Here is a 25,639-nt window from a genome sequence, read left to right as displayed (position 1 = left end):
AAGTAGTGTCAGAGAGGAGAGAATGTTCGTGCAGGGACTGTTTGAACCCAGCACATTCACGTAACTCCGAGCCTCAGGTTCTACAACGTAAACTAAAGACCATCGTAAGAGCGGACACTTCTGTAGTCTTGACTGTGCTAGGAACTATACCAAGCACTTCCTCTGCTAACTCATCTCATCCTTATCGCATTGATATGACATAGGTCACATTATTTCCCCCAACAACACTTGTCCACAAAAGGCCATATAATGTACGTAAAGTCTCATAGCTGACACACCTGTTTTCTTGTGCTGCTTTACAAGTCACCACAAGCGTCATGGCCTTAGAGGCCATACACTTATTACCTCCGAGTTTTGCGGGTTTGGTGTCTGGGCACAGCATAACCCAGCTCCTCTGCTCAGGAGCTCACAGGGCAGCAAGGGAGGTGCTGCCCTGGGTTAGGGACTCATCTGAGGCTCGGGCTGCTCTTCCAAACTGACGTGATTTCCAGCAGAATTCTTGTCCCTGCAGCTGTGGTTATTTATGGCAGCTGAGTCTTCCAGGCCAGTGGGAGACTGTCTCAATCTTTGAAAGGTCTCACCTGATTAGTCCAGGCCCACCCAGGATCATCTTTCTTTGGATTGATTCATTGCCGGCTGGTCAGACGTCTTTATCTATCTACAGACCTCTTCATCCTTGCTACGTGACATAACGTGAACATGGGAGAAGTATTCCCTCACCTCTGTTGTGTTCTGTGGATTAGAAGTCAGTTATAGGTCTCCTGCACACTCAAAGGGAGCATGGAGACTGAGGAGCAGGAGTCCGAGAGCTGTCTTACAATTCTGCCTTCCACAACTAGAAGAGCTTAGCTTAGGCCCAGACGGACTCCACCCAACATAGGAGGCCACCGCCCCAGCGTCCAAGCTTTTCACCACAAGAACAAAGTAAACCCACTTAACAACCCTGCGTGGAGTTCTGAGTAAGAAAACCCCCAGAAGACACACTGCGCACTAGGCAATCACGAAGTCTCGTCCCACCCCCGTTTTCAAAGGTCTGCTTTCAAGGAAACCGAGCCACCTGCCGTTTTGTTTTTTTCGGGAGATTTCCAAAGTCTCTCTAAAAACTCAGGTTATGTAAGTCGATTTGAAGTGTTTATATTCTGAGCCAGAAATAACCCGGGGTTTGAGATTTGAGACTCAGATTCTCTAAAAATAAATAAATAAATAAATAAATAAGAATAATAATAAATAATAACCATAGCTCTGCTTTCTGTCTTTGAAACAGATGAAGTGATTGAGAAGAGACCGTGAACCCCTTCATTCTGCGGACAGGACAAGATGGATCAGCCGTTTACTGTGAATTCTCTGGTAGGTAGCGCCAACCCATACCTTCCACGCGGCCTGAAAACCCGAAAAGAAGAACAGAAACATATCACATGGGAAATGAGTCACCCTCCCTTCACGAAGTTGAGCACTTGTCGCTTCTTATCCATCTGTGCGGTCCCCTCCTATGAGGAAGTGACTAATAAAGCCCTCTTCACTGGAACTAAAAATAATTCTTTTTGTCCACAAAAGTGAGAAATTTTAATCTCTCTGGTTAGATTCCAAGAGGGTGGGGGAGGGGCACTTGAGAATCGACTTCGTAAGCAGAGACTTCATCCTTTGTGCCTCCACTTCTTCAAGGAGAATACCTGGAAGCTTCTCTGGTGTGGGAACGACCAAGGGAGACATTCTACATACAACAGGTCCATGTTGCTCTGGGATCCAGTGCAAAGGTCCGCACGCTCAAAACTCTCATTCTCCCTTCTCTAGCCTCCTACACCTTAGGAGGGGTGACAGGAGCCCTGGGATCACAGGGACATATTGTGTGTCCCAGATCATTCTCAGGGTGAGAATGTAGGCACATTATGTAACCTCCATGGCCCCGTTTTTCTACTTTGCACATTACAACCATTGGGAACAATATTTTTACGGTTCGCAGCCAATCATGGGGGCTTGATCAGGGGAAGCTGTTATGATCATTAGCCTTCTCTGATAGCCAGCACCTGCCCGTGCAAAGCTTTAGCCCCAGATCATAGAGAAATGGAGGGGGTATCCAGGTGGCTCAGTGGTTAAGCATCTGCCTTCGGCTCAGGTCATGATCCCAGGGTCCTGGGGTCGAGCCCTGCATGGGGGGGGGGGGTCGCTGCTCAGCAGGGAGTCTGCTTCTCTCTCTCCCACTCCCCCTGTTTGTGCTTGCTCTCTCTCTGTCAAATAAGTAAATCTTAAAAAAAACAAAGAAAGAAAGAAATGGAGGGCCTGGTTCTTGCTCTGAAATAGGTTATGGCCCACGTCCTCTTTGCCAGGAACGTCCTTCACAGAGGCTTGGTTGCTTTGAGACGATGAGGAGTGGAGAACTGTAGGAACTTCTTTGTTTTCAGACCCCATGCTGTCGGGGCGCTGTGGGGGGGATCTTGGAGTGTCTTACGTGTTTTCCATGTCTTACGTGTTAGCCACAACTAAAATGTTAGTAGACATGACAGTGTCAAATGAACACTGTGGCTTTTTCATTGTGATATTTTGTATTTTGTAAGATATCACAAACCCGACTTGATAGATCGATGAAGACAGGAAGCTCTTTCCTCATTTATTCTGAGATCAATTTTGAGTTTGGAAAGGATAGGACCGTTCAACAGAGGAAAAATAAATCTTATTTTCACGTCCAAGTAAAATCTAGTTATAATCACAATGCACCTGTTTCCTTCTTCCTCCTTTATTTGGTAAATGTATTGATTATTGTCTGTGCTGCAAGGAATATGCTACATCCTGAGGGAACATGGACACTGCATACAAATAATTATAATTCAGTGCAGACTGTTTAGTAATAAAGAGTGGACCAATTACTTTTGCACGTGTAGGAACCTGGAAACCCTCTTTGGAAAATGGGCTAATTTCCATAGTTTTTTTTTTTTTTTTCTCCTCATTTTTTGATGCTATTGGCTCCTTTATCTGTCGTCGAATAGCAGCATTTTCCCCGGGTGCTGCTGGGAGCAACAGGTGCGCGTGGCGTGGCTGCCACGTGCCGGGCTTCTCCCTTGGACGAGACGCCCCCGCTCAGGCCTGAGGCTGAGACGCCGCAAGCTTCCATTCCTGCTTCTGAGGAGGGGAAGCCTCCAGCAGCTTCTCAGAAATTAGAAAGTCTTTTCGAAAACTGTAGGAGCAGCCCAGCAGGGTCTGGCTAGAAGGAAGTGTGCCTTCAGGTAAGGTGAGGTCCTGGAGGCGGGGCTGGGTGTTGTGTGCGGTCACACCTCCCTCTTCTCACGATTCTGGACCCAGTGAGAACTGATTGAAGACGCCGAGGTCGAAAATCCAGTGTCTGCTTTATTCTTTATCACTTGGCCCTGGAGACAGACTCCAGGAGACTCGCAAGTCTCCTTATCCCTTCCGCTCTAAACTGAACTTGCCACCTTGTCGCGGGAGGGATCGCTGGAGACTTCCGGGCTAGGAAGCCCAGGCCCTGAGGACCCCAGCCTCCTCGGGGAGAAGGAAACAGGGAGGAGAACAGGTTTATGCCTCTGTGGCTGGTTGTAGATTTCCCCTTTAGAAACAAGAATCAGGGTGCCTGGGTGGCTCATTGGGTTCAGCATCTGCCTTCGGCTCAGGTTATGATTTCAGGGTCCTGGGATGGAGCTGGTCATGACTGCAGGGTCCTGGGATCAAGCCCCGCCGTCGGCTCTCTCAAATAAATAAATAAAATCTTAAAAAAACAAAAAAGAAGAAAACAAAAAAATAATTCCAGGTCTCTAGGGTTCTGTCTGCTACAGAATTACCACCACGGTGGCCCCCTCCCCAGGCATGGAACTCTGTAGCCTGTCCTGATGGCTTGAATCCATCCTTCCTGGCCAGACTAAAATCCATTCCACCTGGATTTCTTTTTTAAGTTTCTACAGACCTTTTAATGGAAGGCGCTGCCCTTGACTGACAGAGGCAGTTCTGGGAGCTAAATTTGCTCTGGGCTAATTCCATTCCTATTGATCAAAGGATGCTAGAGGGGTCTAAGGCAGCGTTTCCCAAACAGGCAGCACGCGGCAGTGCCTCGGGGAACATATATTCAACCCTGGGTTCTTCAAGCCCGCCTCTAATCTGTCGATGCCAGGGGAGGCCTGTTGGGAATTTGTTTTTTTAATTAAGAAATGTACTTTATTTTTTTTAATTTATTTTTTATTTTCAGCATAACAGTATTCACTATTTTTGCACCACACCCAGTGCTCCATGCAATCTGGGCCCTCTATAACACCCACCACCTGGTACCCCGACCTCCGACCCCCCACCCCTTCAAAACCCTCAGATTGTTTTTCAGAGTCCATAGTCTCTTATGGTTCACCTCCCCTTCCAATTTCCCCCAACTCCCTTCTCTCTAACTTCCCATGTCCTCCATGCTATTTGTTACGCTGAATACCCAACTTTTGTAGCAACATGGACGGGACTGGAGGAGATTATGCTGAGTGAAATCAGTCAAGCAGAGAGAGTCAACTATCATATGGTTTCACTTATTTTTGGAGCATAACAAATAGCATGAAGGACATGGGGAATTTTTATTTTTTTCTTAAAAACACTTTGTTAAAGGTTTTACTTATTTACTTAGAGAGAGAGAGAAAGAGAGAGAAATCAGGAGCAGGGGGAGGGGCAGAGGGAGAAGCAGCCTCCCCGCTGAGCAGGAAGCTGGTCTTGGGGCTCCATCCCAGGACCTGGGACCATGACCTGAGGTAGAAGCAGACGCTTAGCCCACTCAGCCACCTAGGCACCTGGGGACTGTACTTTGAAGAAACTCCCAGTTGATTCTGGCAGTGCTGGTACATAGAGTGGGCTTGGAGATGCAGTGATCTAGAGCTGGGGTCAGCAGACGGGGGTGTGAGCGCCAAAGTCACACACTTGTTTTTAAAACAGAACCAGGATCCTTTGCTTACATGTTGTGTGTGGCCGTTTGTCCCTCAGCAGAGCTTAAGTAGTTGTGGTGGGGACTCTAGGGCCTACAAAGCCCCAAATATTTGCTCTACGGCCTTTAACAAGAAAAAGAAGTTGACATTTTTGCCTTTCCGAAGCACTGACCTTTCCGCTGAATCACAGAACAGTTATCCTGAATGCATACGTTCTGTTTTTTCCCCAAATGTGTACAGATGCTATTTTCATGAATAAAATACAAATGTATGCCTTAACATCACTGACTTTTTCTTAGTAATGACTTTCGTTATTTTCTCAGTCAGGGACTAATTAGCCGTGCCTGTTAATGTACTTTATTACGTGCAGGTCCAAGAGTCTTTTTATGTTAAAAAGAAATGGGAGGTATCCATGGGCTTGAAGAGGACTTACTGGTGGGGTTTCATTCACTGGGTGAAGAAGCACAGAGGTCCTAAAATCTTCTTATTAAACAGGATATGTTCTGGAAGAGAACTGAATCAAAGAGTAACTTTGAATACAGGCCATCTCTTGGAGACCCTTCAGAGCGGAAGGACGTGAGCCCTACGCAGGCAAGAGTCTGCCTGTTGGCCTGTTTCACGTGGGCCAGAATGGAAATAGCCATGAAGACACAAAGCTTAGTGATACTTTACCTAAAATAACCTAAAACATTTGCATACCCAGGAACTGGCACAGCATGGTACCCTGAACCCTAAAGGAGATTTTGCCCCCAACACAAAGGTGTGTCTATCGTAGAGATGCATGTCTTTTTGGTGTGAAGCCCATGTGTTTCTGGCCAAAGGTTTCACTTTCATCATTACCATGAACTCTTACTAAACGCCTTCCTTAGGTACTGGTATCAGGGATTCAGTACAGAAAATACACCTGTCATTTCAGTCCTGTTCATTTCCTATGTCTACTCAGATTTCATTTTTTGCTTTGCAGAAAAAGTTAGCTGCTATGCCTGACCACACGGATGTTTCCCTGAGTCCAGAAGAGCGAGTCCGAGCCCTCAGCAAGCTTGGCTGTAACATTACCATCACGGAAGACATCACTCCGCGCCGTTATTTTAGATCTGGAGTGGAGATGGAGAGGATGGCGTCGGTGTATTTGGAAGAAGGAAATTTGGAAAATGCCTTCGTCCTCTATAATAAATTTATAACGTAAGTCTTTTTTTTTTTTTTTTTTTTGGTAGGGAGAGGTCTTTGAAATGAGAAAAATGGGGGGAAATATTTACATGCTATTTCAGTGAGATGGTTTGGGCTCCAGGAACATTGTCATATTCGGGCCAGTTTTGCAATCTCCAAAAGCATTAACTGTCCCAGGTTTTTCAGTTACCAAGTAATGTGTTCACAGGCGTCCCCGCAGCATCCCTGAGGCTCAGGAATGGAGGGAGTCTCGGGGACAGGAGCGCAGGGTATTGACGTGTGTGTGCCTGTCTTTGTCACTCTTCACCAAGAATATGTCATTTTGTGCCATCCTCCCCCCCACAGGAATGTAGGCTTCATGAGAGCAGGAGCCATATTAAGCTCTGTCCACAGCGCCTGGAACAGACCATTAAGGGTTTTAAAATTTGACTTGTTGGCTTGAGAAGGGGGAGTTAAAAGAAGATTTGACTCAGGGATAGAAAGCAGCAGTCAGTTTCGCTTTGTAGTTTGTATTTTTCTTTAAGATTTCTGTATTTATTTGAGAGAGAGAGCAGGAGGAAAGAGGGGGAGAGAGAATCTCAAGCATGCTCCCCACTGAGCTTGGAGCCCCCCCACCATGGGGCTCTATCCCAGGACCCTGAGATCATGACCTGAGCCGAAATCAAGCCGTGGCCACTTAACCAACTGAGCCACCCAGGCATCCCTACTTAGTATTTTAAGGCAATTTATTGGGACACCTGGGTGGCTCAGTTGGTTAAGCGTCTGCCTTTGGCTCAGGTCATGATCCCAGGGTCCTGGGATCAAGTCCTGCATCAGGCTCCTTGCTCAGCGGGGAGCCTGCTTCTCCCTCTGCCATTTCTCTCTGCTCATGCTCGCGCTCTCTCTCTGTCTCTCAAATAAATGAATAGGATCTATTTTTTTTTTTAAAAGAGGTAATTTATTTAGCGGTACAATAGTGCTAGGTATAAAAGAGAGTCAAACTGTTGAAAAAATACCCTACTTTCCATCAGACACATGCTTGTTACTGACATAGTCCTGAACCCCATACTCTGACTTTATTTAAAAGTCGCATGATGATTGACGTCCCTCGCTCAGTTGGGGACCTAACCTGAGAACTTCTGAGAAAGCCGATGGCTGGCAACACTCAGCCTACCTGGGGAAACCGCTGGTTTCTAGAGAGCTAACGATAAATACAGAATTGGAAGCTGTTCGACATCAGTGATAGCACACATATCCCAAAAACGTTGATTTCTGAACTCTAAGTCACCATTCGCTAAAATTTCTGTTTTGTCCTCTGCTGGTGTTTTTCGTCCACGTTCATGGAAGGGAGAGCAGCGATGGTAAGTAAGTGTGGCAAAGCGAACAGCCCCTCTTCTGTCTGCAGTTAGCGAATCACTGGAATGTTGGAATTCCCTTCCGTCATTTACCACGTGACAATTTGTAATTCTCCGCCCCGTGGGCCTCAGTTCCTTATTACAAATGGAAGACGTAAGGGCAGAAATCTCTCTTACCTCCAAATGGAAGACTTCTCCAAGCTCTCTTTAACTCCCAACTTTGTGTCTTTATTCCATTTAGAAAGAAGAGTGACTTTAGGCAACTAACAATTTATGTAGCCTCCTTAAACCGTAATTTTCTCACCCAAGAAATGAGTTATTTTACCATCCCCATGCCCCGTAGGGCAATGTGACAAGAGCATGTGTGATCTGTGAGGGAGAAGACAACAGTAATTATAAGGTATTGCATATCAGTTGATCATAAGTAGTATTGATAGCCCATCATGGTCTATCAAGGAAGGACATTTTTTTAATTAATAAATATTTACTGAGCATACATCATGAGCTGGACATAGTTCTACCAGCTAGGGAGACATCAGTAAGGAAAAAAAAAAAAAAAAAAACACCACCAACAAAAATCAAGAATTCCCTGCCCTTTGGAAAGCAAAATCTTCATTTTACATGGAAGTGGTGAATCCGGTTTGGTCTAAGGATTTCCCTTTACCTCTGCTGCCCCTTGTTCCTCAAAAAGGTGAGGAAAAATAATGAATTCCTAATTAGCACCTCCTCGGATCCACTAGGGATTCTGACTGTCATTTCTCTCAGCTGTGAATTTGCAGTTAAGAATTTTTGATATCAGGGCACCTGGGTGGCTCGGTGGGTGAAGCCTCTGCCTTTGGTCAGGTTGTGATCCCGGGGTCCTGGGATCGAGCCCCGCGTCGTGCTCCTTGCTTCTCCACGCCACTCTCATTCTCCCTCTCTCTCACACACACACACGCATAAATAAATAAAATCTTTTAAAAAATGAATGTTTGATAGAGACACACAGACACGATGGCACTCCTGACTTATCAGTGGTCCTTTGAGTCTTTTTCAACTGTGAGAAGGGATTATGTTGATCTTTCTAATTCTCAACATTTTTACACCATCCTCCGTGTTGCCAGCAGGGCACGCAAGAGAGCTAGGGCTCTGGAGGATTGGGCACTCAGGACCCAAGAAGGACTGAAGTGACAGGGTCTGTTAGGGAGGGTCCTGAGCCTCTTAACCTCAGCGCTCCATCCGCCGAGCTTACTACCCTGGAATGCCAAAACCATGATCTTGCCAGCCCTCGGTGGAAAGGCTGATGGAAAGAATGTAGGTTAAATAATAATGGATTAAGCACGTCCTTTTTGAAAAGGAGTTTCCTTCTTGTATTAGAAACCGTCACTGATGGGGGTACCTGGTTGGCTAAGTCAGTTCCACGTCCGACTCTTGATTTTGGCTCAGGCCATGATCTCAGGGTCATGGGATGGAGCCCCCCACTGGGCTCCACACTCGGCAGAATCTACTTCTCTCCCTCTCCTTCTCCATCTGCCCTTCCTCCTGCTCATGCATGCTCTCTCTCTTTCTCTCACTAAAAATGAATAAATAAAATAAAATAAAATAAAAAAAGAAACCATCGCTGAGCTTTTTCTGCCCTGTAACACTAAGATGTACTTTCTCTTCTAGCTTGTTTGTAGAAAAGCTTCCCAGCCATCGAGATTACCAGCAATGTGCAGTCCCAGAAAAGCAGGATATTATGAAGGTATTGTGGGGTCGATTCTCCCCCGGGGGATCAAATGCTCCATACATCTCCATTATCAATCTCCTCCTCCTCCCTCCCTCCCTCTCATCCTCTGGAGAGTTTGAGCACAGAAAATTCATTCCATTAGCCAAGCAAGATGTTCCGATTTCTTCTTGGAACCTTTAAACATTGTTACAGAGCCAGTGTGGGATGTCTAATTGGAACTGGAAGGGGCCGAAAAGGAAAATGATCAAGAATGTGCTCAATCTCTTTGTGGTATGAAGACAGCATTATTCCCCGTTCCTCCCAGGGATTGGAAAGAAAGGTGATCCAATTCCCCAGATTTGTATGAGAGTCATTTGGGCTGTTTTTGATTCTTCCATACAGTCCTCAACCCCAAAACTGAAACTTAGTGTTGATTATTAAAGTGGCCCCGAAGTTCTAGTTCTTTTCTTGTACTACCTGGAAAAGCAGGCTATTATGAAGGTATTATGGGGTACTCGCTTAAGGCATAATCAAGTGTTTAAGGGTAAGCGGTGGCTTGAAATAGCCTCAAGGAAAAGGAAGACAGTTGCTGAAAAGTTATGTATTCGCCGTCAACCTTGGCAACCTGATAGAGTGAGCGGTATTTTTAGCTGAGAATATATATACTTTTAAATAACATTTTAAAAATGTTTCCTGTGTATCTGTGTTACGTAGTTTGGGTTGATCTTACATGGAGGAAAATAAAATGGTATATACAAAGCCAATTGCAACATGAAATTTTAAGTAACTCTCCAAAGATGCTTGACCATCTAATGGAGAAAAGGCTGTCTTACCAGTAAGTCTGGCCTGAGGCTGCCTGTAAGAACTCAGGTTTTGTCAAATGGTCATTTACATTAAAAAAAAATTTCTATACACCCTCATCTGAAGGGCCACTTACTGCCATTCCTTGTGTAGCAATTTCCACGGAATTCTCTTGTTCATTCAGACTCAGGCTGTTCTGTATGGGACTTGAGGGGGCCCAGCTGCCCAGCTGACTCTTTTGCTCTGATTTAGTTTTATTCTTTTTTTTTTTCTCATGGTAAACCATTCTCCAAAATCATATACATTTTCTTTGTTTATGCTTGCTGAATAAATGGATGGATGGGAGGGTGGATGGACGGGAGGATGGATGGGTGGATGGATGAACGGGAGGATGGATGGGAGGATGGATGGATGGATGGATGGATGGATGGGAGGATGGATGGGAGGATGGATGGGTGGATGGATGGGAGGATGGATGGGTGGATGGATGGGATGGGAGGATGGATGGGTGGATGGATGGATGGATGGATGGGAGGATGGATGGGTGGATGGATGGATGGGAGGATGGATGGGTGGATGGGAGGATGGATGGGTGGATGGATGGGTGGATGGATGGATGGATGGATGGGAGGATGGATGGGAGGATGGATGGGAGGATGGATGGGTGGATGGATGGGTGGATGGATGGATGGATGGATGGGAGGATGGATGGGAGGATGGATGGATGGATGGATGGGAGGATGGATGGATGGATGGATGGATGGGAGGATGGATGGGTGGATGGGAGGATGGATGGGAGGATGGATGAGAGGATGGATGGATGGATGGGAGGATGGATGGGTGGATGGATGGATGGATGGGAGGATGGATGGGAGGATGGATGGGTGGATGGGAGGATGGATGGGAGGATGGATGGATGGATGGATGGGTGGATGGATGGATGGATGGATGGGAGGATGGATGGGTGGATGGGTGGATGGGAGGATGGATGGGAGGATGTGAGGATGGATGGATGGATGGATGGATGGATAACAGAAGATTAAAAAAATAGAAATTTCAGTGAAAAAGCCTGGCCAGAGTCAGAACATTTGGATTCTAGTCATAATGGGGCCACTAGCTAGTTGTCTTTCTAATCTCTATAGGCTTTGTTCCCTCATCTCTGAAATGGAGGGTTTGGCTAAATCAGGTTCCCCAGATTTTCTGGCCATTAAGAATAATGACTGAGAATTTGTTTGAGATCCACATTCCCTAACCTCTTCTCTAGACCTGTGGGTTCAGGGGAACCTGGAGGAGGCCCGGGAATCTGCATTTGTATGCACAGTGCCTCGGCCTCTTTTTTATAGTCAAGCCCAGCAGTCCCTACCTACCTTCTCCAGTGTCCCTTCCAACTATGATGCCATAACATTTGCCCACAGTGGAATGTGCAGTTACAAGCCCACTGCTTAAAAACGGGGGTACCTCCCTAGAGAGAATGCTTATCTAACTACTGGAGTCCATGGAGCTCTTACAAAAGGGATAATGGTTTCCCTTCCCTACTGAAAAGTGGTGTTTTGGAGCCATAGCGAAGAGAGGTTTCTATGTCCACCATCATCTTTGGTTACTCGTGTCTTGATTTCTAATACACATGGCAGCTGTTTTTCTTTCTCAGCTGATGATCTGAAAGACTATACTGAGAATCCCACTAATCAATGTGTATATATATATTTTTAAAAGAAACTGAAGGAGATTGCATTCCCAAGGACAGATGAATTGAAAAAGGACCTTTTAAAGAAATATAACGTAGAATACCAAGAATATTTGCAAAGCAAAGTAAGTTCCATTGGTACATTTATCTCGTGACTGTTTTGTGTGCAGATATTTTTTTGAGTTTCATGTTCATGTGAGTTTTTCAAATGTCATGTCCATTTAAATTAAAAGCAATAAAAAAATCATGTTGAGATACAGGTTAAGCACTTGCACCAAAGATGTGGTATCTTTATTTCCTTGCAACATCTAATCATGTGATGCATTGGAAAACAAATTTCCTACAGTGATTTAAAGGCAGCTTTTTCACCAACTCTTGCCACTTTAACCTTAAGACAGATGACCTCTTTTGGTGATGAACAGAGTCGGTAGGAGATAGGGAGAACAGTATATAATTTCTGATTTATCTTATTATGTAGGCTTTGGAAATGTGAATTCAATTCTTCGATCTTACAGTCAATATTACATTGAGAGGAAATAATAGCTAACCATGTGAGCAAAATGTAATTGTATCACCAATGGATGGTGGTTTCTGGATCATTATTACAGAAAGAGTAGCAATGGTAATGATGTCTAAGAGAGGAATGGCATTAAGAGAAAAAAAATTGATCCGTCTCTAGGACCTCAAGTTCAAAACTCGAATTCTTAAAGTCTTTAGCATTGTTATAAAAATGGCTTTGCCTTTCTTGTTCAATTGCGTATTTATGTGCTTTGGAATTATCACTCATTCTGACTCTCGCTGGAGTTCAGTCTTGTGAGCTCTGAATGTGGCACAGGGCTCCTGGTGTCCCGTGGGCGTAGCTGGAAGTCAGCATTGAGTGCAGCCTTTAGACCAAGGGACTGAGGGAATGTGGCAGTCTGAACATTCCCTCAAGTGCAACTATTGATCATTTGGATTTGACTTGAACTATGATACATGAGAATGATCTTAGATGCTCAAACGAACCAACAGCAAAGGAAAGAAGAGTCCAGGCCAGTCTTCATCCTGTCTGCAACACTCCTGGGGTTGTCCTCTCAGGGTCTCCCAGGAAGGGACCGCCTGGTCTACCTTTAATGACACCAGTTTGGTCCCAGGTGGCAACAGTGTCCTAAAGTATAGGTCATGGAGATATCTCTGTGGAGATAGAGTGGCAGCCTTTACGCCTGGGATATGGGCATGCCCGTCAGTGAGCCCTTGCTGTAGGCAGGACAGGCATCACTGAGAGCTTTTTAGAAGTGCAGACTCTCACGCCATGCCCCACTCTTGCTGGGTCGGCTTCCACACTTCTGCCCAGACTCTGGGGGATTCATGGGCACCCCCAATGTGCGCTGTAAGCTGTGCCCCCACCCCAGCCCTACCAAAGCTACTTTTTCTCAAAACAACTTGAGGGGCTTATTAAAGATTTGTAGTCTTTAACCTAATAATGCCTAGACTTTTTTTTTTTTAAGACTGGGGAGCCTGGGAATCTTTATTTTAACAAGTTCCTGGCTCATCCTGATGGAGATGATTGCGCCATATTTTGAGGACCGATTCCTTGTGGTTCCCCCTTCTCGGTAAAGTTCTGGCTGTCTGAGTTCTAGAGTCTAGGGCAAGAGGTTCTAGGGCAACACTGACCAACAGAACTTCCTCCTGCGGTAGAAATGTTCCGTGTGGGAGCTGCTAGCCACATGGTATTAAAAGGTGGCTGGCAGGAAGGACTGCGGAACTCAGTGTCTAATGTCATTTCATTTAAATTAATTTAAACGTAAGTAGCCCACGGGGCTGGGCATTACCATATTGGACAGTGAAGTCTAGAGCAACAGAACCATTTCTGAGATGGTCCACTTTGGTTCTCAGTCAGGCAGGCCAAGTAGCCAACCCTGACCTTGGTTTTCTGGTATTTGTTTAAAGCTCAGGGGAATGGAGGGAAGTTGACTGTCGTGGCCCGCCCCTGGTAACATGAGTGGACTCAGAGCCACTGCCTCGGGCAGACCAAGGGGCTATGGCGCCCGTGTCCCTGTGGGCACATGGCCTTGTCTGCCTCTCTCCGCCCGCCTCTAGCTAGGAAGGGTCTCATCCCAGCTGGCTGGGGTTGCCATGGAAACTAACCTCCTATTCCGGCCACCACCTTTTCCAGAACAAATACAACGCGGAAATTCTGAAACAACGGGAGCATCAGAGCCTGATCGAGGCCGAGAGGAAGCGGGTGGCTCGGATGCGCCAGCAGCAGCTGGAGTCGGAGCAGTTCCTGTTCTTCGAAGACCAGCTCAAGAAGCAAGAACTAGCGCGGGGTCAGATGCGGAGCCAGGAGAGCCGGGCGCTGTCGGAGCAGATTGACGGGAGCGCTCTGTCGTGCTTGCCCGCGCCGAGGACCAGTGCGCTGCTGAACGTGCTCGCAGACCAGCCTCCGAGGAGCGAGGCGGCCCGGGATGCCAGCCACTCGCCTCCCGTGAACAGGGCTCTGAAGCCCGCGGCGGCACTGAGCGCCGTGCAGAGTAAGTGACCGGCTGCCTCCCGGCCTCGCTTCGGACCCAGCCTCCTGGCTCCGTCCGGGGACCCGTGGGAGGGGCTCCTCTTCCCGTTATCCACGGTGGTAGTGCCACGGAAGGTTGGGGTGTGAATTTCAGGGCCATCCGGCTCACCCCTCGTCCCCTGCAACCTTCACATTCAGGCAGCGTGACTTGCCCCCCATAGAGCAGCAGCCTTCTCATAAAGGGGGCCCTATGGGGTCATGGGGCCGAGATTTGAAAAGAGAATTCCAAGCATTTTTTTTTTTCATTCTTGTATTTTCACCAAAGAAACCACCTGAATCCTAAAGGGAAACACATACACTGCAAAGAAGATGCCGAGAAAATGGTTGGCGCAGAAATTGGCTTAAAAACGTAAATGTTTCGCTTGTTGCTGCGGCAGGAGGGTCTGGCGCACAGGGGGTGGCCAACCTCCAGGCAGATTCTGTGCTTCTGCCAACAGTTAGTGCAGCTTGGGGGCAGCTCTGTGACCCCCAGCAGGGCCCAAATCCAAAGGCAGACACAGTCGGATGGCATCTTGTGTCCATTTATTTTAAAAGAGTTACGCTAGACAGCCATTTTATAAATCACCCATGGCGAAGCTGGAACCTTCCCCCTTGCTCATGAACCAGTTTGTAGATAAAGGGGAATTTTACCTTCCTTTGCCTTGATTCCCGCTGTTAAGACTTTTAAAAATAAAACAGAAAGCGGAGCACCTGATAATTTCATCTTTTATGTTTCGATTGCCCTGCAGTTGCTTGCCAAAATCAGTTCTGGTGGTGGGGTGTAAGATTTGTTTCTTTAGCTGGTTCTTCCTTTCCTATTTCTTAGATCTAGTGGTCGAAGGACTGCGGTGTGTAGTTTTACCAAGAGACCTTTGCCACAGATTTCTGCTGCTCGCAGAATCTAATACAGTGAGAGGAATAGAAACCTGCGGGATACTCTGTGGAAAACTGGTATGGCCTTTGTTTCATGTCTCTCTCTGCCCACGATACGTTCTGATGTCATGACTTTCTTACCATTAGCAAAACAGAATAAAGGCATCCTAAGATCCCTAAGATGGCAGCCTAAGATATCATCCTAAGGCAATCCATAATTGCAAAAATTATGAAGATGCCTTTATCTAGATTAATGAACACAAAAATCTACTGTTGTTTTTAATGGAATGATCCTTCTAGGAAATGAGTTGTAAAATTTTAGGATACTGTATCAGTTGGTTGTAGAGAATGAATCAAACCACATGCTAAACCTTTGTTTAGAAAAATAACTGTTTGGGGCACCCGATTGGCCCATTTGGTTAAGCATCCGACTCTTGGTTTCAGCTCAGGTGATAATCTCAGTGTTGTGAGCTCGAGCCTCGAGTCCAGCTTCATGCTCAGTGTGGAATCTGCTTGAGATTCTTTCTCTCCCTCTGTCCCTCCTCCCTGCTCTCTCTCTCAAATAAAATCTTAAAAAGACAAAGAAAGAAAAATGATGGATTACAGGTCTCCAGATTTCCAAAGCCATCTAGTTTTCTGAATCAGATTTCCACAGCAGTTGTTTATTTCCCATATATTTACCTAATTAACTCTACCCATTCTGATCTGGGGTCAGATCGGAGGTCTGTCATCTCGCCAACCTTTTGCAGACCCGCGTGGAATAAAACTAGGATTCTCTTGTTTTCTTTGGTTTTATACAGTAGTTTCAACAAGCTGAAATCTTATGGCACAGGTCCCATTTACTTATGGAAGAGTCTATCAGAAATATATGATGAAAGACAGTGTCAAAATAGAAGGAGGACGAAAGAGAGGAGATGAGTTTAGTTTGCTACTTGCAAGAAGGATGAAAACTGTCTTGTGGAAGGTGCCCTTGGGTCTAGGCACGTTTTCCATCTAAACATTTAGCCTGGGAACTGTTGCTTCATGGCTATGGTCTACTCAGCCCACAGTCTCCCTGCGTAGTTCCGTACTAAGTATTCACGTGTCCTCCAGGAGAGAGAAAACACAGATGACCAACACAGGAGCATGACCCACCATGTTCTCTCGGTCACCTTGTTTGTCTGTCAGGGGCAATGTGTTCTGGATGCTTCCTCAAGACCATATATTGTACCCAGTTTGATTGATTGATTGATTGATTCATTCATTCATTCCTTTATCAGACAGACGTGTGCTGAGTATGATGTGTTAGGCACTGCCCTTGGTGTCGGCATTCTGTAACCTCCAACAGCCATAGTCTTTGCCATACAGGGCTCACATCATGCCTCTGAAGGACCATCCAGATGATCCCCAGTTGGGGGGGAAATCCCTGAGACCGGAGAGAAGGTGGTGCTTGTGGAGAGCGGACTGCTCCTCCCAGCACAAGCATCTCCTCCCTGAGAATCCCATCACCTCTTCCCAGACTCCTTCCTTCAGCTCTTCCCTTGACCTGAAGGGAGTATTGTGTTTTTCCTTTTTCGTTTTCTAAATGCAAACCCAAAACATCACCTTAATTATGGAAGATCTCAGTGAGTTCCCCCAATGGCAGGAGAGAAATTAGGTCTGGATGTGAAATAAAGTACAATGAATAAAATAAAATACACAAGGCCATCAACCTCCACAAACCTTAGAAATGTCCTTCAGTAAATCCACAAAACCGTTTCACTGGTATCTCCCCCTCCAGATAAACCTGATGCTGTGTTGTCTGGATCTCTTCCCCTGCACATGTACTATATCGAGGCATTGCTTATTAACTGATGATAGTGGAGCAGCCCTGGTGAAAGTGCTAAAAACTTTCTTTTTTCTTTTTTCAAGATTTTATTTATTTATTGGACAACAGAGATCACCAGTAGACAGAAAGGCAGGCAGAGAGAGAGAGGAAGGGAAGCAGACTCCCTGCTGAGTAGACAACCCGATGTGGGGCTCCATCCCAGGACCCTGGGATCATGACCTGAGCTGAAGGCAGAGGCTTTAACCCACTGAGCCACGCAGGTGCCCCTGTTAAACATTTTCTATCGTGAAAAGAGGTTTTGAGGTCCAGAGAGCTGCCTCACCTTTTTGGCAGATAACTCATTTTTAAGTGTGAGGCTTTGATTTTGTGGACGCGGGGGGTGGAGTACTCTCTAGTCTTCCCGCAAAACACTATGCTTCCAGCTCAGGCTGTGGTTTTGTGGTCCCCCCTGCCCCCCAGATGCTTGTTACTCTTTTTTGCTGATTGTTTTTTAGACGCATAATGAATTTACTATCACCCATGTGATCGTGCCAAAGCAGTCAGCGGGGCCGGACTACTGTGACGTGGAGAACGTGGAGGAGTTATTCCGTGTGCAGGACCAACATGGCCTCCTCACGCTGGGATGGATCCACGTACGTGTGAGCATTGGGTTTTGGTGTCTCTCCCGTGGGGTGCTGCTTTCCTCCCTGAGGAAATTGAGCTTCCTTTAAATCGTTTCTTCTTCTTGATTTTTGTTTTCAAGTGGAATAAATGTCATCATAGTAAAGCATTCTCTCCAATGGTAGGCCAGGTCTAAGTCTGTCAAGTCCAGATTTGGACAAGGCAATAGTATCTTTTTTTTCTGACCATCCAGCGTTAAAGGAGAGAGAAACATTTGGAAATTGGATGACTTGCTTTGATGATTTTCTGTAGTCTAATGAAGACCTAGTCAGATTTTTAACTAATTTAACGAGACCATTATTAATGTTCTCTTTCTCTTTGCCATGGGTCAGAAGTGGAATATTTTAAGAAAATTCCTAAAAATGTTTCTTTGAAACAGATGCTTTTATATATCAAACAGGGACCATAGATTTTGCCATGTCTCCCCAACAGGCCAACGAGGAATTTATCACTGCATAAACAGCCACGGTGGGGCCAAAAATACTGGGTTCCAACAACCCCCGGGCCATCATAGGAGCGAGAAAGGGCTTACTAATCAAAAGCCATGAGTTTAAATCTCAGCTTTGCTAAAAATTCCTTACAGGAATGTTGGTAAATTATGTAAGCAATCTGGGCATCAGCTTTATCATCCACAGAACAGATGTCATAAGAATTGACTTCCTGCAGTGGTTTGCGTTAAATGAGATAATGTCAGTGAATTTCATAGCACATTTTTCTAGGAACTCAGAAAATCGTGGCCACTGGTTTTGGCGATGACGCTCAACTTTTCCTATCCATGGTTCAATCAATTTTTCCATTCAGTCTTATACATGTGGACCTGGGGTAGGAATAAGTCATCCCACTATCATGGGATGGATGGCCAAGATTTTCGGAGAGAATGTGGAATAATTCAAGGACCCTTGAAGAGAGATGGGTGACCATTTTTCATTTTATTTGCTTTATAGGGATGCACTGAAGAGGGGCGGGACACATGCTTAGATTCTTTTACCCTCCCCCCACACAAAATCAGCAAGCATTTGGTGTTAATGTAATTTCAGAGATAGAGGAGACCTTAGTCCCAGCTCCACCTAGGTTCTCCCCCCCCCCAAGATTTTATTTATTTATTTGAGAGAGAGAGAGGGAGAGCATGAGCAAGGAGAGGGACAGAGGGGGAGGGAGAAGCAGACTCCCTGCTGAGCAGGGAGCCAGATGTGGGGCTCGATCCCAGGACCCTGAGATCATGACCTGACCTGAAGGCCCCCAGACACCTTTCCACCTCGGTTTCTATGTGGACGCGGTGGGTGGAGTACTTCGTCATCTCTGCTTCCGGGTGTCCCCACTGACCAGGTGGGGCTAATGACTGCCCCCTCTCCCTCACTGGTTGTGTGTGAGCCATAAACAAGACATCGAGTATGAAAGCTCTTTGAAAAATATAAACCGCCTGTCAAACACAAGAAATGATTTATGATGAAGAGTTTTCAAAACTTCCCATATGTCTGTTTGCCTTAACAGTAAGTATTGTGCCTTACTGGGTGCTTAGAAATTACTGAATTTTCAAGGTATTCTGCAGTTGAATGTGATTTTCTGTCACAGGGAGGCATTTTAAAGCAAAATAAATTATAGCCAAAGAAATAACACAAACTGAGAAAGAATGATACCCCATGAAGTTTTACTTACGCCGAGGAGTCAATGTTAGTTTATAGTTCGTTTATTTCTTATAAAATGCTTTCCACATTAAAAACGGGTTTTCCCGGGGTGCCTGGGTGGCTCAGTTGGTTAAGCCACTGACTTCGGCTCAGGTCATGATCCCAGCGTCCCGGGATCGAACCCCACATTGGGCTCTCTGCTCAGCAGGGAGCCTGCTTCAACCTTTCTCTCTCTCTCTGCCTGCCTCTCTGCCCACTTGTGGTCTCTGTCTGTCAAATAAATAAACAAAATCTTTAAAAAAAAAAAAAAAAAAAAACGGGTTTTCCCTTAGGACCTGTGTATGTAATACATGCAGTAATGAGGTTAAGCCGTGAATTTGGCAAAATTTTAAAATTTCAGGATTTTGCTTTTTTGTTTCTTTCACCATTGCAAGTCATTGTGGTTTGATTAACACCCTAAATCGTTGTACTTCTAAATTTTTATGGTTGTAAATGACATTTTATGATTTTTTTAAATTAACATAATAGTAGCAAAAAATTCCAGAGCTAGCTTTTTTCAGATGTAAGCTAGTCCTCGGAAAGAAGGGCGGAATCAGAGTCTAACAGGACTGGGTTCTCATGTGGACTTCCCAACTTAAATGGCCCCCTGCACGACCCTTGTGCTTTACCTCAGTCTTCGCATCTGTAAAATGGGGATGGTAATAGCACTTTGCTTCTGTCGAATGAGTCAGTGCCTGAGCAAGTGGCACCTGCAGCCATCGTCATCATCATGGTCGTGGCCATGGTCATGGTCATTTTTATTTCCCAAGAGGGAGTGGGGTTGGTGCGCCATTCTCCCGCGAAGAGCTATTATTGGCCAAGTAGAAGCGATGCCTCTTGCCAGAAATGAAGGGCTCGGGATGCTCGCGGTGTGCCTTCTGTCTGCAAAGAAATGGGGCGGGCAAGTGGCGATGGGTCTGTTTGACAGTCTGCTGGTTGCCTCCACGGTGCTGGAATCCCTCTGAGCAAATTCTTACTTTCTCGCTGAGGCATAGATAGTTCTATGTAATGACAGAAGGTTTGCACTGAATCAGATGGACAGGCAGTCAGGCCCTCCCAGTCATTCCCTCACTAAAGCTTTGGGTTTTTTAAACGGTGGGATAATTTCCAGTCCTCAGCTGACCTACGTCTTTGCAGACCAAGACCGGGAGTTATTTTTTCTTTGCAGTATATGTATTTTCTGTGAATAGAGATCAACGGCTTTTCCCCTCATTCTGTTATATCTGTTAAATAAAGTGGAAATGAACTGTGAAATCTTGCATTTCTTTTTTTTTTTTAAGATTTTATTTATTTATTTGACAGAAGGAGAGCTCCTACGTAGGCAGAGAGGCAGGCAGAGAGACGGGGGAAGTAGTCTCACTGCTGAGCAGAGAGCCTGATGCAGGGCTCGATCCCAGGACCCCAAGATCCTGACCTGAGCCGAAGGCAGAGGCTTAACCCACTGAGCCACTCACGTGCCCCAAGTCTTGCATTTCTTTAGCAGACCATAGTTAAGTGCAAAGCTGTTTTTATGGGTCCGTGCCCTTTAGATAATAATGACAATATTGGGGCACCTGGGGGGGCTCAGTCGGTTAAGCCTCCAACTCTTGGTTGTGGTTCAAGTCACGATCTCAGAATTGTGAGATCGAGCCCCATGTGGGCCTCTGTGCTCAGTAGGGAGTCTGCTTGAGATTCTCTCCTCCTTATCCCCATGGCCCCCATCTCAAAAAACAAACAAACAGAAAAAGACAGTCTTAAAATAACAATAGCAGGGGCGCCTGGGTGGCTCAGTGGGTTAACCCTCTGCCTTCGGCTCACGTCATGATCTCAGGGTCCTGGGATTGAGCCCTGCCTTGGCTCTCTGCTCAAGGGGGAGCCTGCTTCCCCCTCCTCTCTCTGCCTGCCTCTCTGCCTACTTGTGATCTCTGTCTGTCAAATAAATAAATGAAATCTTTAAAAAAAATAACAACAGCAATAACACAGAGAATAATTGTGATTCTTCTCTGTGCTAGGCACTGTTGTAAGAATTTTACGTGGATTGTCTCATTAATTTTAATGTAGCAACCCCATGAAGAAAATGATTACTGTCCTTATTTTAAGGCTGATGAAATGGCATGAGGGGGTTAAGTAATCTTCTCAGTGTCATACAGCCAGTGAGCGATGGGCCCAGGACCCAGGCCGTACACCCAGGGACCTCGGTTTCATGATTAAAGTGGTCACATTCCTTTCTCAAGGGTAACTGAGGTTGACTGTGAATTTTTAAAATCATGGTGGGTGCATGTGTTTTTCCTATTCGAGTGTGAACCTCTAATGTGTCTCTTGTGAACACAAGTTTGTTTATAGCCCAAAACCTGGAAGATACAGCTCTTGGTTTATAATCTCCCCTTCCTTCTCATCATATGGGTATTTACTTGCTGTGGAGGACGAGTCCCAAATGCCTCCGACACCTTGGAGAGTTCTGCTCTCCTATCTGTAGGCAATGATGATCCACGGGAGAACACACAGGAAAATGGAGTAAATTCACTGAAAACGTTCCATTCGTGTCCGTGGTTTTATATAAACTATCTCTGGGCTCCCTCGGGATCCCGTGTGTGGAATTAAGATGCCAGCAGGAGGGTCTCCTAGCTGCGTTGTGACGCGAGTCTAATTAATTCCCAGTCCTGTTTGTCCTAATACGCAGAAAGCGCATGGACACTTCCAGGAGCCTCTTCTCGGGCTCGTGGTTATTCTCAGGGTACACGAGGGGAGGGATTGTGCCAGGGACACAGTTTATTAAACCCTGGTTTTATTAATCAATGATGGTTAAAAAAAAAAAAAGAAAAAGAAAAGAAAAGAAAAAGCCAGCTGTGAGAGATTTCTCGAACAGGCTGCGGCCTTGGCAAAGTCCTCCAGTAAGACTGTCCTCTTTCCCGTTTACAGACACATCCGACCCAAACTGCGTTCTTGTCCAGTGTGGATCTGCACACGCACTGTTCCTATCAGCTCATGCTGCCGGAGGCAGTCGCCATAGTTTGTTCACCAAAGCATAAAGAGTAAGTGGCCCTGGGGACCGGGTCCAAGTGAGGCATTGTCTGGGGCTGTTGGGTTCAAGTGCGTCCACATGGCAGGGGGTGGCACTTGGACAGGCAGGCACCCCAGGCCCTCGGGAGGCAGGGCTCGGTGCCGGCCAGCTCCCTTTTACCTTTACCTCTGTAGTCATAGGGCTTTTAAGGTCCTTTCATAGTAGAATTACCGGTTCTCTTTACTTAGGGAGCATGATCTCCAAGTGGATAAGCTGGACGTTATTTCAGTTTGCCTTTTGGGTTCCTCATTCTCCTGTCCTGCCTCGTGTTGTAAGAAAATTTCCAGCTTCCACTTAATGACCTTCAAAGCCTTTCTAGATTTGGGAGACAATGATGAGAGAGTGATGATGAGCAGAGGAGTCGGATACACTTGAGAGTGGAATCCTAGCTCCAGCTTCAGACGATGTGTGACTGGCAGGATTCCTGACCACTATGATCCTCAGTCTCTTTATCCTTGACACCTGCCCATCTGGACTGATGTGAAGAGGAACCTGAATGGCAGTCTGTAGAAAGGGCTTAGCAATGGTGTCTGGCCCCACAGTTAGCACTTGATAAATATTTGCTGTTTCTTTAAACAGTGTCTATGTTATTAGAAAAAGTAGAAATATCTGCCACCTGTCATTTCCTCCCATGGCCCCTCCGTTTTGCATTCCAGTCTCATGGGACAAGTTCAGCTGCCTCTTCCCCATTGCAGCCCAGCAGGTGCATGGAGTTGGCTTTGGCCCCTTGGGAGTTTCTCTCCTCTGGGCCACTTGTTGCAAAACTGGTTTAAAAGATCACTGTGGAGGGGCGCCTGGGTGGCTCAGTCGGTTAAGTATCCAACTCTTGATTTCAGCTCAGGTCGTGATGTCAGGGTGGTAAGATCGAGCCCCGCATCAGGCTCTGCACTGAGCGCGGTGTCTGCTTAAGATTCTCTCTCTCTCTCCCACTCTGTCCCCTGCCACCCACCCCTCCCCCCGCTCGCTCTGGAAATCCAGATGATCTTTAATTTTTCCACTTTTTGTTTTCACCCCGGAACAGCACCGGCATTTTCCGGCTCACCAATGCCGGCATGCTCGAGGTTTCTGCTTGTAAAAAGAAGGGCTTTCATCCGCACACCAAGGACCCCAGGCTGTTCAGTGTGAGTAGACTCTGCTGGCTATTTTCTTTTTTCTTCAGATACTTATTTTCTACCTGTTCATTTCCTCCTCCCCCCCTTGAAGGAGAGAAACAGCAGCAGTGTAATATGGGATAAAACACTGCTTAGTTTGGGGTTTTCTTATCCTGAAAATTCAGCAAGCTTTTTAGTTACTTCTGATTTCTTTGCACGATTATTTTATTTACAGGAGAATGCCATTGTTTCTGTAGCACAGTTCACTGTGCATAAAGTTGCCTTTCCATTTATGGATCTATGGGATACTTAAAGAAATGCAGTTTTCCTCAGACTCTAACTAAGCAGACAATGAAAGAAAATGATATTTATTTTCTCATGACTTCTTTCCACTTGATGTGGCCAGATTAATTTTGTCATAACAGTTCATTGGAAACTGTAATCATACTTCTGGGGTAGCCACAGATAGCCCCAAAGAAACACCATTTGACTATATCTTTTCTTTAACAGTAACATCAGAGAAACATTGCTTTGAAGTTAGAATCTACTTAAAGTGACAATTAACTTGGCAACCTCTGTCTGTGTGTTTTTGCTAGAAATGAATCAGTCCGATTCTCTCTGTTCTGATCGGAAACATCTTCAAAATTAGAAATGTTTTTAAGTTCGGAAGCCCATATTCCCTTTCTGCGGAGAAACAGGGTAAAATATCATGATGTAAAACCAGTTTTTTCTCACCTAGATATGCAAACATGTGTTGGTAAAAGACATAAAAATAACCACACTGGACCTGAGGTGATGTGTTCTGAAGACGAGCCCCGTCGACACGACTCCTCCCCGTGAACGTGCGGTAGCCGGATTTTCTTAACACGTTTCCTGAAGTGACTGATATTTTATATTTATACATTTTAGATCAGAAAATTTGATATTTATTGTTCTTGCCCACTTTGAAGTTTTCTTTTTGGGTTGCTCTGTCTCCGGAGAGGTCACCGTTGTGTTACGTCAATAGTGTGAATCCCCCAGATACAACAACCACACAATAAATAATGCTGCAAACAACAGTATGTCTGGTGTTCGGAGAGGTCTCCGCGTGCGTTTTCAGTTTTCAATGCTTTGCTGTATTTTCTTCGTCGTTCCTATCAAAGGCAATTCCAAACAAAAGATCCTGAGTGCTCGGGGGTCTCCCAGACGGGCCATCGGGTCCTGCCACCCTTCCTATGGTCGAAGATGGGCAGTTACCATGTGGGAGAAGACACCTGGCTGCACACAGGAGAGCCGTCTGGCGTTCAATGTCAAGCTCAGAGCTTTGTGAGCGGCCGATACCAGACAGGGAGCTTCTACTCAGGGAGCAGGTGTCAAAGGGCTTGGGGGAGCAGACAATTCATTAACCTGATGGAGAGGAGTCCGAGCAGGGACGCTTGCGGAGGGAAGAATGAAAAAAGACTCAGATAAAAGTGTACAGCTTGTTACTGTGAAAGTTAATAGAGGTGATGGGGAGAAGAAATGAGGTATAGGAAATAACTGATAATTCTCAGCCCAAGAGAATTAAAAAGAAAATCACTTGCAAAGTGCACTTGCAATGAAAAGCATCTAGCTATAAATCAAGGAACAGGGAACATGAAGAGAAATACCTTTAAGCTGAGTAAGGCGACATAAAGACAACATTACCGAAGCTTGGACTGGGGTTTGCAACTGGTATCTGGATAATTCACGCTTTTACTTGAATCAAATGCAGGGGGGAGTGGGAGATTTGTGGACGATGTTGGTTGAATTAGAAGGAAAAACATTGTGGAGACAGAATGTGACTGTCTTCAGAGGTAGAACGTTTAAAGAGGTTTAAGGTAAAATGAGGACACTAGAGGGCCCTCATCCCATCTGGCTGGGGTCCTTATGTGGAGGAGAGATGAGGAGGCCGACACAGGGAAATCAAGAGGGCACACAGGGAGGTCTTCTCTGTCTGGCCGTCTACAAGGAAAGATGCTTCCAAAGAAACCAGACCTGACCACACCTTGATCTCAGACTTCCAGGCTCCAGTACTATGAGAAAATAAATTTCTGCCATTTGAACCACTCTACCTGTGGTATTTTATTACGGCCGTCCACCAAACTCATACAGTACTTAACACTTACTGAGGTTGTTTTCTTTTGTTCTCACGGACAGAACTGGAAACGACGTTCTCTGTTCTGCAGAAATTACTGTTTTCTCCACAGACCTTGTCAGTTATCGAAGAGCAAGGTGGGTAGTGTGTGGGTTGTGCTCAGCTCCTGAAGTGGCTCCCGGATTCTTGTGAGAAGTGTTTTGTTTGCAGAACGATCGGCATATATTTGAGATGCGGTGGCGGCGAACGCCATATCCCAGGGTTGGCTCCATGTCTCCCCCTGCTTCCTCCCACGCCACAGACACGCAGGT

The 25,639-nt window shown here is 45.8% G+C and overlaps 1 protein-coding gene across 6 annotated transcripts in view; it reads left to right on the top strand.

Moving 5' to 3' along the window:
• STAMBPL1 (STAM binding protein like 1) overlaps positions 1-24,294 on the top strand; it is a 49,206-nt gene extending 24,912 nt beyond the window's left edge. For 4 of the 6 annotated variants that reach the window (XM_013050129.2, XM_004780769.3, XM_045073843.1 and 1 more), the window contains exons 2-11: positions 1,265-1,347; positions 5,860-6,077; positions 9,044-9,119; positions 11,598-11,693; positions 13,724-14,081; positions 14,925-15,049; positions 17,273-17,416; positions 22,001-22,113; positions 23,164-23,263; positions 23,973-24,294. In XM_013050129.2, coding sequence (XP_012905583.1) covers positions 1,318-1,347; positions 5,860-6,077; positions 9,044-9,119; positions 11,598-11,693; positions 13,724-14,081; positions 14,925-15,049; positions 17,273-17,416; positions 22,001-22,113; positions 23,164-23,263; positions 23,973-24,029 — 1,317 coding nt within the window. In that variant the 5' untranslated portion in view covers positions 1,265-1,317 and the 3' untranslated portion in view covers positions 24,030-24,294. The remainder of the gene's footprint in view (positions 1-1,264; positions 1,348-5,859; positions 6,078-9,043; positions 9,120-11,597; positions 11,694-13,723; positions 14,082-14,924; positions 15,050-17,272; positions 17,417-22,000; positions 22,114-23,163; positions 23,264-23,972) is intronic. The other 2 variants (XM_004780770.3, XM_004780771.3) reach the window with 2 other exon arrangements.
• Positions 24,295-25,639: the final 1,345 nt, after the last annotated feature.

Source organism: Mustela putorius, unplaced genomic scaffold, assembly GCF_011764305.1.
Source record: "Mustela putorius furo isolate JIRA1106 unplaced genomic scaffold, ASM1176430v1.1 tig00537291_pilon_pilon_pilon, whole genome shotgun sequence".
Lineage (NCBI taxonomy): Eukaryota > Metazoa > Chordata > Mammalia > Carnivora > Mustelidae > Mustela > Mustela putorius.
The sequence above is the reverse complement of the archived record's forward strand: the minus strand, read 5'-3'. Positions and strand labels throughout refer to the sequence as shown.